Here is a 14,995-nt window from a genome sequence, read left to right on the forward strand (position 1 = left end):
GTGCCATAACTTACGCCCGAATGAAGTCTATCTAGCACACGTATTTTGTCTGCAAAGCACCTCACGGCCTTCGGAGCGATAGATGGCATTTCAGAACCACATTTAGATGAGACTGTAAACAGTGAAACTGCCAATTAAAAAACCCCACAAAAATGCAACCTCCCCCCACACACCCCACATGACACGAAAGAGACCAGAGATATGACAACTGTTTACAGCACGAGAGCTGGAATAAGAAGCTGGTATTGCTTTATACCATCTACCTCAGCTGGGAATATATGTGCCACTCTGCTCATGTTGGCAAAAGTCTACTTCTTGTGGGTTACAGATCAATTTTAACAACTAGGTATATTCACAAATATGAAATCTATGAATAATGAGGACTGACTGTATGTATACAAGAAATTAAATTTTCTGTGTCTCCTGGAATACTTCTGAATGTTATAACAAGAGGAATTTTGGCTTTCAAAATGTTTGCTTATTTGAAACAATTGCGTATACAAATGGATGCTGTGTGTCAAAGACAGGTAAGCTGAAGATTTGGGATAGAAATAGATTCTCTGCTTTTGACAGTCTGGTTTGAGCAAAGCTAAAAACGTCATGAATTTCTGTTCCTTCACTATTTTAATGATAAATGCTTTCTTGGTTTGTTTTTGTTGATGCAAAGTAATTTAATCTTGGAAAACAAGATGGAGAGATGATGGTACCCCATGTATTTTCCATTGAAAGTTTCTCAAAGTTTTCAATGATTATTTTATTCTTCATTTTTTTTAATGTTTATTTTTTTTGAGAGAGAGACAGAGTGCGAGCAGGGGAGGGGCAGAGAGAGAGAGGGAGACACAGAATCCGAAGCAGGCTCCAGGCTCCAAGCTGTCAGCACACGGCCCAACATGGGACTCAAACTCCAGAACCATGAGATCACGACCTGAGCTGATGTCAGATGCTTAACTGACTGTGCCACCCAGGCACTCCTATTCTTTGTTTTGTTTTGTTTTTAATAAGTGACTTGGCATTGAGGCCAGCCCTTACTTTATTTTTACAAATTGAAAAACCAAAGATCGGATGAAATAAGACTTTCTAAGATGTACTGGACGTACTGAGCACTTACCACGTGCCAGGCTCTGTGATAGGCACTTTACATTCTCGATACCTTTTCGGATCTTCACAACAAAGCGCATGCCCTGGGTAGTACCAGACATGCAGAAAACCTGCTGAGGCTCCTTTAGCAGGTGGCACAGCCGGAACCCCAGGTGTCTGAGCCCAGAGCCTGTGCTCTTAGCCTTCACCCTCCATAATCTCTTCTTCCAGTCTGAACTTTACTAAAAGATTTGCTTTTGCAACTATTTTACCTCTAGGCTGAGAGTGCGTCTTGAGGTCAAGTGGATGTAACTAGTAATGGTACTTGCTTAAGACGCATGTGGGCAACAAGCAGCGATGATGACGATGTTCACGGCGTGTTGTTTGAGAAAGGACAGTGAATTAGCCTGTTGAGTGACATTGGCCTCACTGCCTCACCTCTGCGGGTATCGTTGCCCTCGGCTGTGATATGACAGAGTTTAAAGACATTATTTCTTAGGATCTCCCATGATTCTGCAAGAGTAATAGTAATGAAAAAAAATTCCCAACACATTTCTAAGAATGACAGTTGAAGGCAATTAAAAAAGAATGAGAAACTAACGTTCAACTGTAAGTCACTGGGCAAATTTCTTCCGTGTAGAACATTTCCTTCAGCCTGTAGGAAATCTTGGGCACTGAGACCACGCTAAATTGTCTTCAGGACGTGAAAAATTAGATATGATTGCTTCTCTTCAGTTTTAATATTACTTCTCGCCTATCACTTAAACAAGCTCTCTCATCAGTGTTTTACTTCTTCTTTAATCATTATAATAAAAGCCAAAGGCAACTGAGCAGAAATTTCAATTAACTATTTGCCATTTATTCATCCATCAATTCTGCCGCATTCCACTCTTAGGACGTGGAGATAAATCACAGAGTGATAAGCTGCGCGTAGGGCCTCTCCCTGAAAACAGTAGCCAGGAGGTGAATCTACCACATTTTCCTCTGTCTCCATTTCTAGAAATGCATTGTATTAATCATCCCCTTGAATAACAACTCTAGGAGAGCCACAAGATTCCAAGCTGTAAAAAAGTGTCTCATCCCCGTACATTTCCTAACATCTACAGGCAATGGCAGGAGAATCAAGAGTGAACAAGGAGGTGACAGTGTAGTCATTTCATGTTTCTCTTGTGTGTCCACTACCCTCCTGCAATGTCAAGGGCACTGGCCCCTGGTAGATGAACTACCAGCCCCAGGAGTAAATGACTCCAGAGAAGAGTGTGGACTAGTTTGAATATTTTGCCCACTTTCTCCCAAAGGAAACATTTTGCAAAACTAGAGCATAATGTCACAATCAGTTGTGTTGAGATGGATAGAATTCACTGATTGTATGTGTCTCTGTGTGTATGTGTTTGTGTGTGTGTTTGTAATTCTATACAATTTTATATCTGTGTAGGCTTGTGTATTCACCACCACAGTCAAGATAATGAATAATTTCAACAATTCCTAAGAATTCCTTGTGTTGCCTTTTTTTTAAAGTTTATTTATTTTGAGAGAGAGCATGTGAGAGAGCAGGGGAGGGGTGGAGAGAGACGGAGAGAGAGAGAATCCCAAGTAGGCTCCCGTGCTCAGCGTGGAGCCTGATGCAGGACTTGACCTTAGGACCATGAGACATGACCTGAGCTAAAATCAAGAGTCAGACACTTAACCGACTGAGCCACCCAGGTGCCCCACATTTTGCCTTTTTATTCCACTTCAGATTCTCATTGTCCTTCCCTCCTGAACCTGTCACTAACCACCAGTAAACACTAATCTATCCTCCATTTCCCAAATTTTATCATTTTAAAACCGTCATGTAAACGGAATCACTAGGTATGAACCTTCTGGCATTGGCTTCCTCCCCCCCCCCCCGCCCCCCCAGCATAATTCCCTAGAGATTCATCCAGGTTATTTTGGGCATAGTTTGTTCCTTTTAGTATTTATTCTATGTCCTCTTCCACGGTATGGAGATAACACTTGTGTCATTTTTCACCGGAGCTATCTTTTCTCATTTGCCTTTCTGAGTATTGACCCATGACCTTGTCAACACCCCACTGCCTGCAGAGTGAATGGGGTATAGAGATGGGAGAAGGTGGGATTTGCTCCAGGAAGTGCTCAGTTTCTGACATGAGGCAGAGGACTACGCCTCAGTGGGATAGTCTTGAATGTGTCTGACACAGAAGTCTTAATTTTCTCCCCCAGTCCCCAAACTTGTTTCCCAGGGTTGCCCTCAGGAAATGGCACCGCCATTTACCCATCCATTCAGGCCCCAAACTTGAGGAATCTCTTTGACATCTCTTCCTTTCACCTGCTACATCTGGTCTATCACCAAATCCTATGGGCTCTACCTTTGATACATTCCTATTCAAAATACTTCTCCATCGCTACCACCACTATGGCTTTGGTGTAGGGACCACCTTCTCTCACCTGGGCTCTACCACTGGATTTTGACTGGCCTCCTGTTTCTATCTTGCCCTTCTCCCCCCCTGCATCCCAACAGCTGCAGTTAATATAGCAAATGGCAGCCAGAATGAGACTTCTAGTACCTAAATCAGACCGAAGTCTCCTTCTGCTTCACATCTCACTTAGCATAAGACTCTCCACGATGGTCTACAATCTTCACTGTCTGGCTGCTGGCTAACCCTCTTACTTTGGGTATCTCCTACCCCTCTGTCCCATCCTTACTGTGTTCCAGCCACACGGTCTCTCTTGCTGTTCCTTGAACAAGCCCAACACGTCTCTACCTAACCTCCTGGTCTCTGCATGGCCCTTCATGCTTCCTGGGATGCTTCTCCTCTGGGTACCAACACATAGCCCTCCCTAGCTTCATCAGGCCTCTGCTTGAATGCCATCTCCTCCTACAGGACTTCCCAGCCAGCCTAACACTCTCCTAAACACCTTTATTTTTCTTGATAGCATTGATCACTAGCTAACATTTTATCAACTATTTTCTCATTCTTTGTCCCTGCCCTTTAGGATATATGCTTCATAAAGGCAAGGGCTTTTCCGTTTTATGTATTGTCCTATCCCTGTCACCTGGTGTATACAAGCACTCAACATACTTTTGGGTGAATAAATGATTTCCCCCAATTCCTTTACTCATACCTTTTAACCCATCAAGGGCTAAGCAGGTCACAGAGTTTTCCTGTGATAGAGAGACAGTACCCACCCTTCTAGCTAACACGGGGAAGACAGGAGGCTATTTCTTAGTTGTACAAAACTTGGTGAGAGGGAACATGGTAGATTGTGTCCCTAATTCTTCCCCCACGGTGTCTATGTGTCTGTCTTTGCTTTTCCTCTTAGTGAAGAAGTCTTTCCCTTCTCTTCAACTCTGGATTCGGCTGTATGACTTCCTTTGGATGACGGCACATTAGTGAGTATGGCAAGACCAGAGGCTTGAAAAGTGCTCGCATGAGTGGGCTTACGCTCTCATGCCTCTGCAGTTAGTGTGTGGTGAAGATGCCCATGCTAACTATACAACCCCAGGAGAAAGGTGAGAGATGTACCGCAGAGACATTCGGCCCTCAGCTGACCCTCAGTGAGAAAGTAAAAAATGATTATTATTTTAAGCCACTGAGTTTTGGAATTGCTTGTCATATGGCTTTTTTTTTTAATTATTTTTTAATTTTTTTGGTCAGTAGCTACATGAAACAGGAAGTAAAACCAAGGCAATTGTTCTTGTTGTTTTAAAGCCCAAGACGACTATGAGAGAAAGAAGAGATACAGAGGGAGAGAGGAGCCAAGCTTTGTCCCAGAGAGCAGTAGGTGTGCTTATAAAGGGTGAGGAAGGGGACTGAGGGCAGGGGTTCGTGTCTTGCTTTCCTATTTGGGGCTCTAGGGGGTGGCTGCCATGTAGAGGGTCTTACATCAATGCAGGGCAACCCACCCTTGTTAAGAAGGAAAGAAGAGTGAGCAGGCAGCCTCTCAGTCTTGAGGGGAGTGGGCTTGAGATACAGCCAATGACTTGCCATCAGGGCTGCCTTGGGACTGCCGACATCTGTCATAGGGAGGATGAAGGATATGATAGAGACTAGGAGTCTGTCTCAAATGAGAGCTGGGGGGACAGAAGGGAGCAAAGGGGGCAATGGCAGATGCTCCTTGGAGCACTGCAGGAGTCAGATAGGGACTGTATGTTCACCAACCACACATTTTACCACCAGGATGCTGTGCTAGAGGCCAGCAGATGGAAGGTCATGCAAACCCAAGGAAGGTCAACATGATCCCCTCCCTCCCTGTGATGATGTCAAACAAACACTTAAGCTACCACATCCTGCCGCCCATCCCCGTCTGTATTCTGTATACCTGGTCACCATCTTATGGAAAGAAGCAGGGATGGGGAAGGCCAGTGGAGACACTGACTATTTCTACTCAAGAGGGACAGAGCACAACCAGAAGAGACCGTTGAAATGATCAAGGAGACTTAACCGTAAACTAGACTGGGCATTTGGTGGGTTTGCCCTTGCTATCCGGAAGGAAGGTCTGATGGTCAGAGACAAATAAAGACACCATGTTCCCTCTGCATATCCAAGTTGTTCTATGCGTTACAACGTGCAATTCTGTTTAAGCCACAGCAGCCTTCAGTTTGATGTCCCTGCAGCCTTTTACTCACTCCCTGTTGGGCATTTCTCACCGGGAAGATGATGTTGTCTTTCTAAAGTGTCAACCTAGTCAGCTTATTCTCCTGATTAAAAAAAAAATCCTTTCACGACACCTTTTTGCTCCTAAGGTTAACACCTTGACATGACTTGTAAATAAACCCTGTAACATGCTTCCTCCTGCATCAGTTGAGATACTGAGGCAGGTTCTGCACCGCCTCCCATGGTTCCCCACTGGTTCTGAGCTCCCACTGCCCACGATGATGAGTGACTTCACAATTGCTCCATTCCTTCCCCTCCACTGCTCTGCTAATATGCCCTTGGATCCTCTCCCAAATCAACTGTACCCAAACTCTCATCTCCTTGCCATTCCTCACCTCCTCATCTCCTTGCTACTACTCCCCCAAGAGTAGGTTCCTTCCCTGGAACATAGGCTGGGGCTCTGATCCCAAGTGCTCCTCTTGGGCAAACTCAAAACAAGACAGGTGATCGCACAATTTATCAATTCCCACTGGGTCATGTGTTGAGAGTGAATCTTGGCATTACTAATAATTCATTCTTGTCCCAGCAGGAGGAAATTGGGACTTTCCCGGGCAAAGGAGGACATTTGGATCCACTCGTAAAGCCTGCCTTAGTCTGCACCTGCTTACTGCTGCTGATTTTTTTTTTTTTATCACTTGACTCTTCATACTGTAGGTTCAACTACTCTGAATGAAGCCTGCTGTGGTTCCTCAAACTTCCCCCATAGCACACTGTGTTTCCAAAGATGCTCACAACCATACCTCCCATCCAACATGTTCTTTGCAGTGGGAATTTGTCACAAAGCCACCAAGAAGCAGAGTCTGCTTCTCCTTTCCTGGAATATGGGCTGGAGCCCAGATTTTGGCCGATAACTTGAGGTAAAAGGGATACAAGTAATTTCTGAGGTGGGGTCTTAGGGATCTCTAGCTTGCACCTTGACTTTTTGGGATGCCCATTTCTAAAGCCCAGCCGTCATGCAGGGAGGACACTCATATGGCCATGATGTGGAGCCAGTGAAGGAGAACTGAGTCCCCCCGGCTGACAGCCTCTGCTAGATTCCTGGGCATCCATGTGAGTGAGGACACTTCGGATCATCTAGTCATGTTAACACCTCACCTGAGACCACATCCATTCAGGCAACAGAATCATTGTGTGAAATCATAAAGTATTGTTCAAGCCACAAAGTTTTGGGTAGGTTGTTGTAGAGTAACAGAGAATTGGAAAATCCTTCTTCTTTCTGCTGTCTACACCACCCGGCTCCTTTGCCCAGACAGTTCTGACTTTTCACTCGGGTCTCAGCTTCTGTGCCACTTCCTCTGGTATGCCTTCCCTCATCTCCTGGGCTGGGTGAAGCACCCTTCCTACCTGTTCCTGAAGGATCCTGTACTTCCTTCTTCTGTTCACCTTGCCATGTGTGTTTCAACTTCCTCTCTTCCAGACAGAGCTCAAGCCCTCTAAAGGCAGCAATTGTGCCTCTCTTAAACACCACTGGTGTATCAATGGCATACAAATGCCTGGAATATGGCAAGTGATCATTACATACTTGCCTAATTATGAATGAACAAAAATAGCTAATGTGTATCACACACATACTCTGTGGCAGGACCCTGCGCTATCTCTTAAACATGGATTATTTTGCCAACTCCTGTGAGGTATGGATGGTTACTATTCCGATTTCACATGTAGGGAAACAGAATGCACAAGATGTCAAGTAATGTTGTAGAGTCATATCATTTGCAAGTCGTTAAGGAAGAGTATAAACCCATGACAATGAAGTCCGTTCTTAGTTCTAACTCTTATATATCAATCAGGATAGGTGAGGTTATGCCACAGTAACAAGTAGCACCTTAGTTTCAGTAGCTTAAAAAAGCAAGAGTTTTTTTTTTTTTTATCGTACTATAGGTTTGTCATGAGTTGACAGGGTTCTCTGTTCATTGTGGTCATGGAGGGACCCAGGTGATGGAACCACCATGGTCTTTAGGTTTTCCAGTCCCCACAACAAAGGGACAGAAGGACTCTGGAGGGTCTTGGACCAGTAATTAAATGGCCTAGCTCAGAAATTTGCACATGTATTTTGTACTCACAATTTTTGAATTGAAATATTCAATTCACAGAAATATTCAGTGAGCAGTGTAATGCCTACCACAGTATACCACCTCCCCGGTGAGTGGAGATAGAAATATGTCATTTCCTGCCTTGCGAGGAGCCTTTGCCAAAGTTCCAGAAAGTTTTGGAAAGCCCTAGAATAAGGATCTTTTATCAAAAGATCACAATATTCACATTTTAGAATATAACGGAAATCATATAGTGGCTACCAATAGGTATATCTTTTGTCAGAGTTGTTTTAAATAACAGCAGCTTGGAAAATATCATGATCTGGGAGCATTAAGACTTACAAACTATATTAAATTCAAGTGGATAGATATTTACCTTTAATTTTACCACCCCAGACACTGCCACTGACAAATGATCAGTAAAGCCACAATTGCCCTGCATTAGTATTCAACTTTTCCCAAGCATAGTTTCTCAAATTTATGCAGACAAATTGCTGCCTTTTTCTTACAAATTACATCTACTTTATTATGATTTTATATTACTGTGATTTACAACCCTGGCACAAAGAGTTAACTTGAAAAACAATATAAAAGAGGGCTCGTAATTACCTTTCTAAACATTAAAATTAAAATGAATATGCCATCCTAAAACAGGATATTACACTAACATTCGCGATGGGATGTGTAGTGTGCAGTGACATTCTTCTCATTCATATCTAGCCTGCGTCCACGGCATTGACTGATACCGAGGAGCCCTGAATCGAATTACCCTTTTGGTTCTCACACGGAACAGGAGGAACATCTCCACTTTAATGTTGCATTTCCCACCTTTTTAAAAAAGAAAATCGCTCCCGTGATAAATCATACTATTTCAAGGGTTTTTAGGTTTTCTTCGATCTGGACTCACTCAATCCAGGAAACGCAAGGTACAATCCAATTTCCAGTGAGCCTTCGCTGAGATACTCTCGGTAATGGAGAGTCCACGGCCTCAAAATGGCGGCCACTCATTTTTTTTTAAATAGCGGTAATTATTAGGAAGTTCTTCTTGCAGGGACCGAAGCCTTGCTTTCACTGGTCTTCTCTGGTCCCGGTGAGTCAGCCTCTAGGAGGCTTCACCTGTCCAGGTTGCAGTTGTCAAAGCCTGGAAATGGATTCTCTCATGTGTTTTAATCATATCTTAGTATCCCCAGGCCTTCTGATTTTTCTTTTTGCGGGGGGGGGGGGGGGGGGGGAGGGTAGGCTTTTGTTCATCTAGTCTTTTCATCAGAAGATTAATATCTGTGCTAAAATGAGGTGCTTAGGGATAGGCCATGACATCCCGCTGGGGTGTCACTGTACTTCTTGCTCTGGATACGATTCTCTTATTAACATAGCTCAGGGGCGCCTGGGTGGCTCCCTCGGTTGGGCGTCCGACTTCGGCTCAGGTCATGATCTTGTGGTTCGTGAGTTCAAGCCCCGCGTCGGGCTCTGTGCTGACAGCTCGGAGCCTGGAGCCTGTTTCCGATTCTGTGTCTCCCTCTTGCTCTCTGACCCTCCCCCATTCATGCTCTGTCTCTCTCTGTCTCAAAAATAAATAAACGTTTAAAAAAAATTTAGAAAAACATAGCTCAGTACCATACTTATTTAAACATCAATCGCCCCAACATATTGGCTCATATCAAACTCCCCATGAAATCAACCTATGTCTTTTTCATGATACCAGAAGGTCTTCTGTCTTCTACTTAGTTTTTTTTTTTTCTTTTTTGGTTTAAGGCAGGAGGTAAGTTTGTCTTTATTATCTTTCATGTCATTATTTTTTCTGTCTTTCTAGGCCATCGAGATGCTTTTGAAGGTTTTTGTTTTATGTTTTTGTTTTTATCATCCAACTTATTAAATCATCCTCTCAACTGTGTGTCATTTGCAAACTTAATAAACATTCTATTTGTATCTTTATCCATGGCATTGAAGAAACATTGGGGGAGAAAAAGTAAATAGAAGATGCTGCTTCAGGCTTCAACTTATATTTTTCTCCCCTGATTTAAAGATTTTTGAGATACGATTAAATCCGTTGCTGGAAATCACATCCGTAAATCTATGACATCACTCAGCTGGTAAATAATAAAAAATGGACATAACGAGAGCTGGTGAAATTTCTATCTTGTGGAACTTTGTTGCTGGTGCTTCCGACTTCCTTCTAGAAGGGTTCAGAAATGTAGGGCAGATGAGAGTCTGTCGCTGCTGGAAGTCAGTGCCCTGGGGACGAGTGGCAGCACCTCACCCTCCTGTCCCGTGCATGCTGCCATCTCCACCTGGGGATCAGGGACTTCCTTACAGGTGTTTATACGTTCTTCATGCAACATTGGCACACACACATTGTATGTGCACAGCACAATTTTCCTTTGGTCTACGAAAACTCTAGGTGTAACGCTCACTTGGCACAGATTTACAGCACAGTAAATTCTTTTTTTTGATTTTTATGTTTTATTTATGTTTTATTTATTTTTAAGAGTGAGAGAGACAGAGTGAGAGCGGGGGAAGGGGCAGAGAGAGAGGGAGACACAGAATCTGAAGCAGGTTCCAGGCCCTGAGCTGCCCTCAGCGTTGCTGGTGGAACTTGACTTTGTGACTTTTCCTAAAGCCATGAAATTCACTGTTACAGGTGTGAGTTCACAGTGGATGTCACTCCAAGAACATCCCCGTGTGGTATCTTTAGGACCATCGTAGTATCATGGTGTAGAGTCTGTGTTGAAGGAATGCTTATGGCCCCGAAGAAGCACTTAACACGTTCAATTATTCTTGACTGAATGGCAGGAAGGCACGTGGCGAGACATGGGCACTCACCAGTGTCTCGGGATGGACGCCTGACCAATGCTGAGGCTTTCCTCCACTGAACAGCCGCTTCTTGTTGCCCATTGATGGTAACCCTTGACTTCCCTCTGCATCCCTGCTGGACAAGTTCTTTTGATCTGCTTAAGGCCACGGGCTTTCATCAAGAGAGCCCTACCTCGAAAACCCTGCTTTACCGCAGACCAGGTAAAGCTGACCAGGCGGCTGGCCCTCTCCGCTTCCAGATGGGTTTAACAGTCATAGCTCCGGCTTCACTGGATGGTTGTGACATTTAACATCACATTTACACACACGAGATGTTTAGCACAAAGCACACAGTGAATTTCAGCCCTCCCTCTGTTCCTACCCGGCGACTGAGCAAATGCCACCCCTCCTGTCTTTTCCTGAGGACACGGCCTTTCCCTTGGGGGCCCCAAGCCCAGCTCTGCTTGTCTGTTGCGTTCCTGCTTCTGAGTCCAAGAGTATTTTTTGCTCTTGGCCACATTCTGGCGTGAGATGTGGGACATGTCCCTCAACCACTCACCCTCTGCCGCCCAAACCTTCCTTTTTTCATTTCTCGGTCAACCCGCACAGAGACTATGGCACAGGGGTTGGGGGTGAGGCCAATGTATCTGCCTGCCTGGGTTCAAGTTTTGGCTCTACCTTTTGCTAAGTAGGCGGTCTCGGGCAAGATATTTAACCTCTCTGTGCCTTGCTTTTCTCATCTGTGAAATGGAGACAATCTTGCATGCTCTTGAATAACAATCTTGATGATCTCACAGACTCACTGTGAAGGTTCAGTGAGTTCATCTATCTAAGGTGTTTAGAATGGATCTTGGTTTGTAGTAAGTCCTGTGTAAGCGTACATTACTGTTATTTTTCTTATACGTCGGGTCACCTGTTCTCTTAATTATCTGCCCCGCCCTCATCTTTTAAAATGAGTGTTTTTTACAATTAATGACATTCTGATCCCTACTACTTTCTGGACACAAACTCACCTCCTCCTTGGCCTGTGCATTACCCACCATTTCCATTCTTGGTTCACAACATCCATTCTCATAGTAAAAAAAAAAAAAAAAAAAAAAAAAAAATATATATATATATATATATATATATACACACATATATGTATGTGTATATATATGTGTGTGTATATATGTATATATATGTGTATATATATACATATATTATATATATTCTTTCATTGACTGTACATCAATCACTTAATATGTAACCAATCACATCTGTCTTTTACTCTAGACAGTGCTGATCTATGGTAAGAAAAGGGCGAGAGTGACTCTCAGATTCACGATCACACATAGAAGGTGGGTATTCTGGCACAATTTTCCAATTCCCACTGGCCTTCTAATTTGCAAATAATCTCAGCTAGCTCTCTCAGAGGGAGAGGAAGACGGAACTACGTTGATGTGCTTAGACAAAGAAGAAATTTAATACTGTTAGTAGGTGCTGATCTTTAATGAACCCATGAGCAAATTTCACATGAAGAAGCAGGGAACAGGCACTGAGCCTCACTTGTGTTTCAGTTTGTGTCATGTCCCAAACGACACTGGCTCCTTTGCCTTCACGGAGGACAACAGAATCCACAACCACCGATCACAGCATGTTTCAAAGGCAAAGTAGTGGCTTTAGAACATATCACTTGAACAATTTACCCCCAAGACCATCTGATAAACCTTCTCTTCCGCATCACTGAGAAAAACAACACACCTTCTCTCGAACCAAACCAAGAAGAAGAGTATCGGTGATGGAACCCAATGACAAGGAATTTACCCAGTCACTTAAAAAATCCAAAGTCACACCAGCTAATATAATTCTTATACCAAACACATTCTTACCGCCTGTTTATACCGAAAGCACAGAATTCTTACCTATAACTTTTCCTAGAAAGAGCGACTTGGGAGAATTGAACAGGGTGTCAGATGAACTCGGCAGATGGTAACTCACAGAAGGATAATGATCGAGCTGCGGGGAGAAAACAAGAGACACTTTTAGAAGGAAATGGCTAACTTGCCCTGGAATCAAATCTTCCTGGGGGGGGGGGGTGGGGATGACATCACTCTTCGAACTCTGGTGTCCCGATATCTTATTTCAGAAGGTGCTGACTCTGAAATACCAGCCTGAGAAAACGGGAAGCCCATTTATTCCTTCTGTGGGGTTATTTGAAAATATCTGAGCTTGGGAAGTGAAGACTCCTTGTGAATTGTCCTGCAGCTTACACATATTTTGCTGTGAAGAATTTGTGAACATTTTTGGCTGGATAAGATCCTTGCTCGTTTTATTTGCTGTATTTTTTAAAAGTTTATTTGTATTTATTTTGGGAGAGAAATAAAGAGCAAGCAGGGAGGAGCAGAGAGAGAGAGAGAGAGAGAGAGAGAGAGGGAGGGAGGGACAGAATCCCAAGCAGGCTCTGCACTGTCAGCACAGAGCCCGGTGTGGGGCTCAAACTCATGAACCGTGAGATCATGACCTGAGCTGAAATCAAGAGCTGGACACTTGGGATGCCTAGGCGTCTCAATTGGTCAGGCATCTGACTTCAGCTCAGGTCACGATCTCACGGTTTGTGAGTTTGACCCCTACATCGGGCTCTGCACTGGTGGTATACAGCCTGCTTGGGATTCTCTCTCTCGCTCCCTCTTAAAATAAATAAATAAACTTAAAAAGAAAAAAAGAGTTGGACACTTCACCAACCGAACCACCCAGGCAACCCCCTTGCTCATTTCAATAGAGTAAAATCTACTTGATCTAATCTCCAGTATTGACTTCTGAGATAGAAAATGCTACAACAATGAATTTTCTTTAAGATCCGCTTATTGTCCTGTTTTATTCACCTTTCCATACCATATAAGCTTTCAGACCAATGCTGATCTTTGGTATGTATATTCAAATATGAATATATATACATAAATATGTATATTCAATGTTGACATCCATGTTGGGTAAAATATAGTTTTTTGGCTTATCAAATGAGGACGATACCCCCACAGGGCAGGGACATTACAGCCTGGAGGGGACAAAGACACATGTGCTCCAGCAAGGCTCGTTCTTTCCGAGGGGAGGGGAGTTGGCAGTGGAGGGAAGGGAAAAATGAAGCAGGTGGAAAGAGCTTACAGATCATGGCTGTCGGAGCAACGCCCGTTTCTGGTTACATTTCCTGGGAACCAAGTGCAAACGCCGATTTCCCAGTACGAGGACGTCTCCTGTCCTCTGTGTCCCAACATGGCTTTTCCTGCCTTAGCTGTCTTCTTACAATTGACACCGTCTAGTTCTGTTTCCCCCACCGGGAGCCTCTAAAGTTTTCTGCGCCTCTTTGTAGCCACCTGTGAAAAATCTCTTTTGCAGCCTTTCGCTTTTCTGAGATGAGTTTCGTACCCGCTAAGGTAAGCAGGAGAAGGGTGCAGACGAGAGGAAACACGGCGCCACCGTCCCTGCGCTGCTGGAACTGCACACGGAGGGGCTTGCTGAAGGCAGCGTTCAGACTCCAGAAACGACCCACTCCCGGGTCCTGGGTCACCGATAAAACTGGGCTGAGGCTGCGGGAAGTGAGGCTGTCAACAGCAACGGTGCTGGGAAGTGAGCTCATCTCACGTGCCGCGTGGAGGATGAGCCTCTTTGAGGAATGATCTACACCTGACTCCTGAGACTGCTTACTAGAGACGCAGGGCTTATTGAAAAGCCGGGGTTCAAAGACTCATCGCATCTCAGGAATCTGGGGAAGGCTGACCTGCAGAGCTGGTAGAGTATAGTAAGTTACGGTGCATGGGAACTGCAGGCACCGTGACAGAGCTCCAGAAAACACTGGCAAAGCAAACGCTGGCATGCTCAGCTCTAATTCTGAAAAGTTTTCTGTAATTTGAAGTGCATCGCTCACAAAACACTTATTCTGGCCAGAGAATCTTAAGATCCTTGAAATCTCATCAAGTTGCTCTGCTGGCTGCTAAATATTAGCCAGCTGCTTTGGCGCCATCTGGCGGCAAATATGGGTAACTGCTGCGGTCCGTCCCTCTACTTCCGCGGTCAGAAATTTTTTGTGGTCAAAAAAGATACTCGTGGAAAGCCAACATAAGCGGCTACCCTACATGCTTCACAGCGATGATCTTCCCCTAAATACGTCTTATATTTTTATCTGTCTTGCCAAAGAACTTAAAGATGGATACAAACAATATACGTTCATTATAGAGAAAATAATAGTATAGATTTGCAGGAAAAAAACCCCACCTGGTGATAATGTTTTTATCAAGTCAGTTTGTTAATGTATATAGCTTTGATTTTTTCCCCAAAATTGGATGGGACCCAACTATGCATATTGCTTTGTATTTACTTTTCATTACTTAAAGATGTATTATGAAATTCCATGTCAATAAATCTACAACTAAATCACTTGTCAGGAATGACTGGTATTCCATT

General features: G+C 43.9%; 1 protein-coding gene across 2 annotated transcripts in view; it reads right to left on the minus strand.

The window, feature by feature from the left end:
• The window catches only part of CNTNAP2 (contactin associated protein 2), a 1,948,817-nt gene that overhangs the window by 109,208 nt on the left and 1,824,614 nt on the right, over positions 1-14,995 (minus strand). For both annotated transcript variants that reach the window (XM_027075690.2, XM_053217934.1), the window contains one exon: positions 12,460-12,553. In XM_027075690.2, coding sequence (XP_026931491.1) covers positions 12,460-12,553 — 94 coding nt within the window. The remainder of the gene's footprint in view (positions 1-12,459; positions 12,554-14,995) is intronic.

This window comes from Acinonyx jubatus, chromosome A2, assembly GCF_027475565.1.
Source record: "Acinonyx jubatus isolate Ajub_Pintada_27869175 chromosome A2, VMU_Ajub_asm_v1.0, whole genome shotgun sequence".
NCBI lineage: Eukaryota > Metazoa > Chordata > Mammalia > Carnivora > Felidae > Acinonyx > Acinonyx jubatus.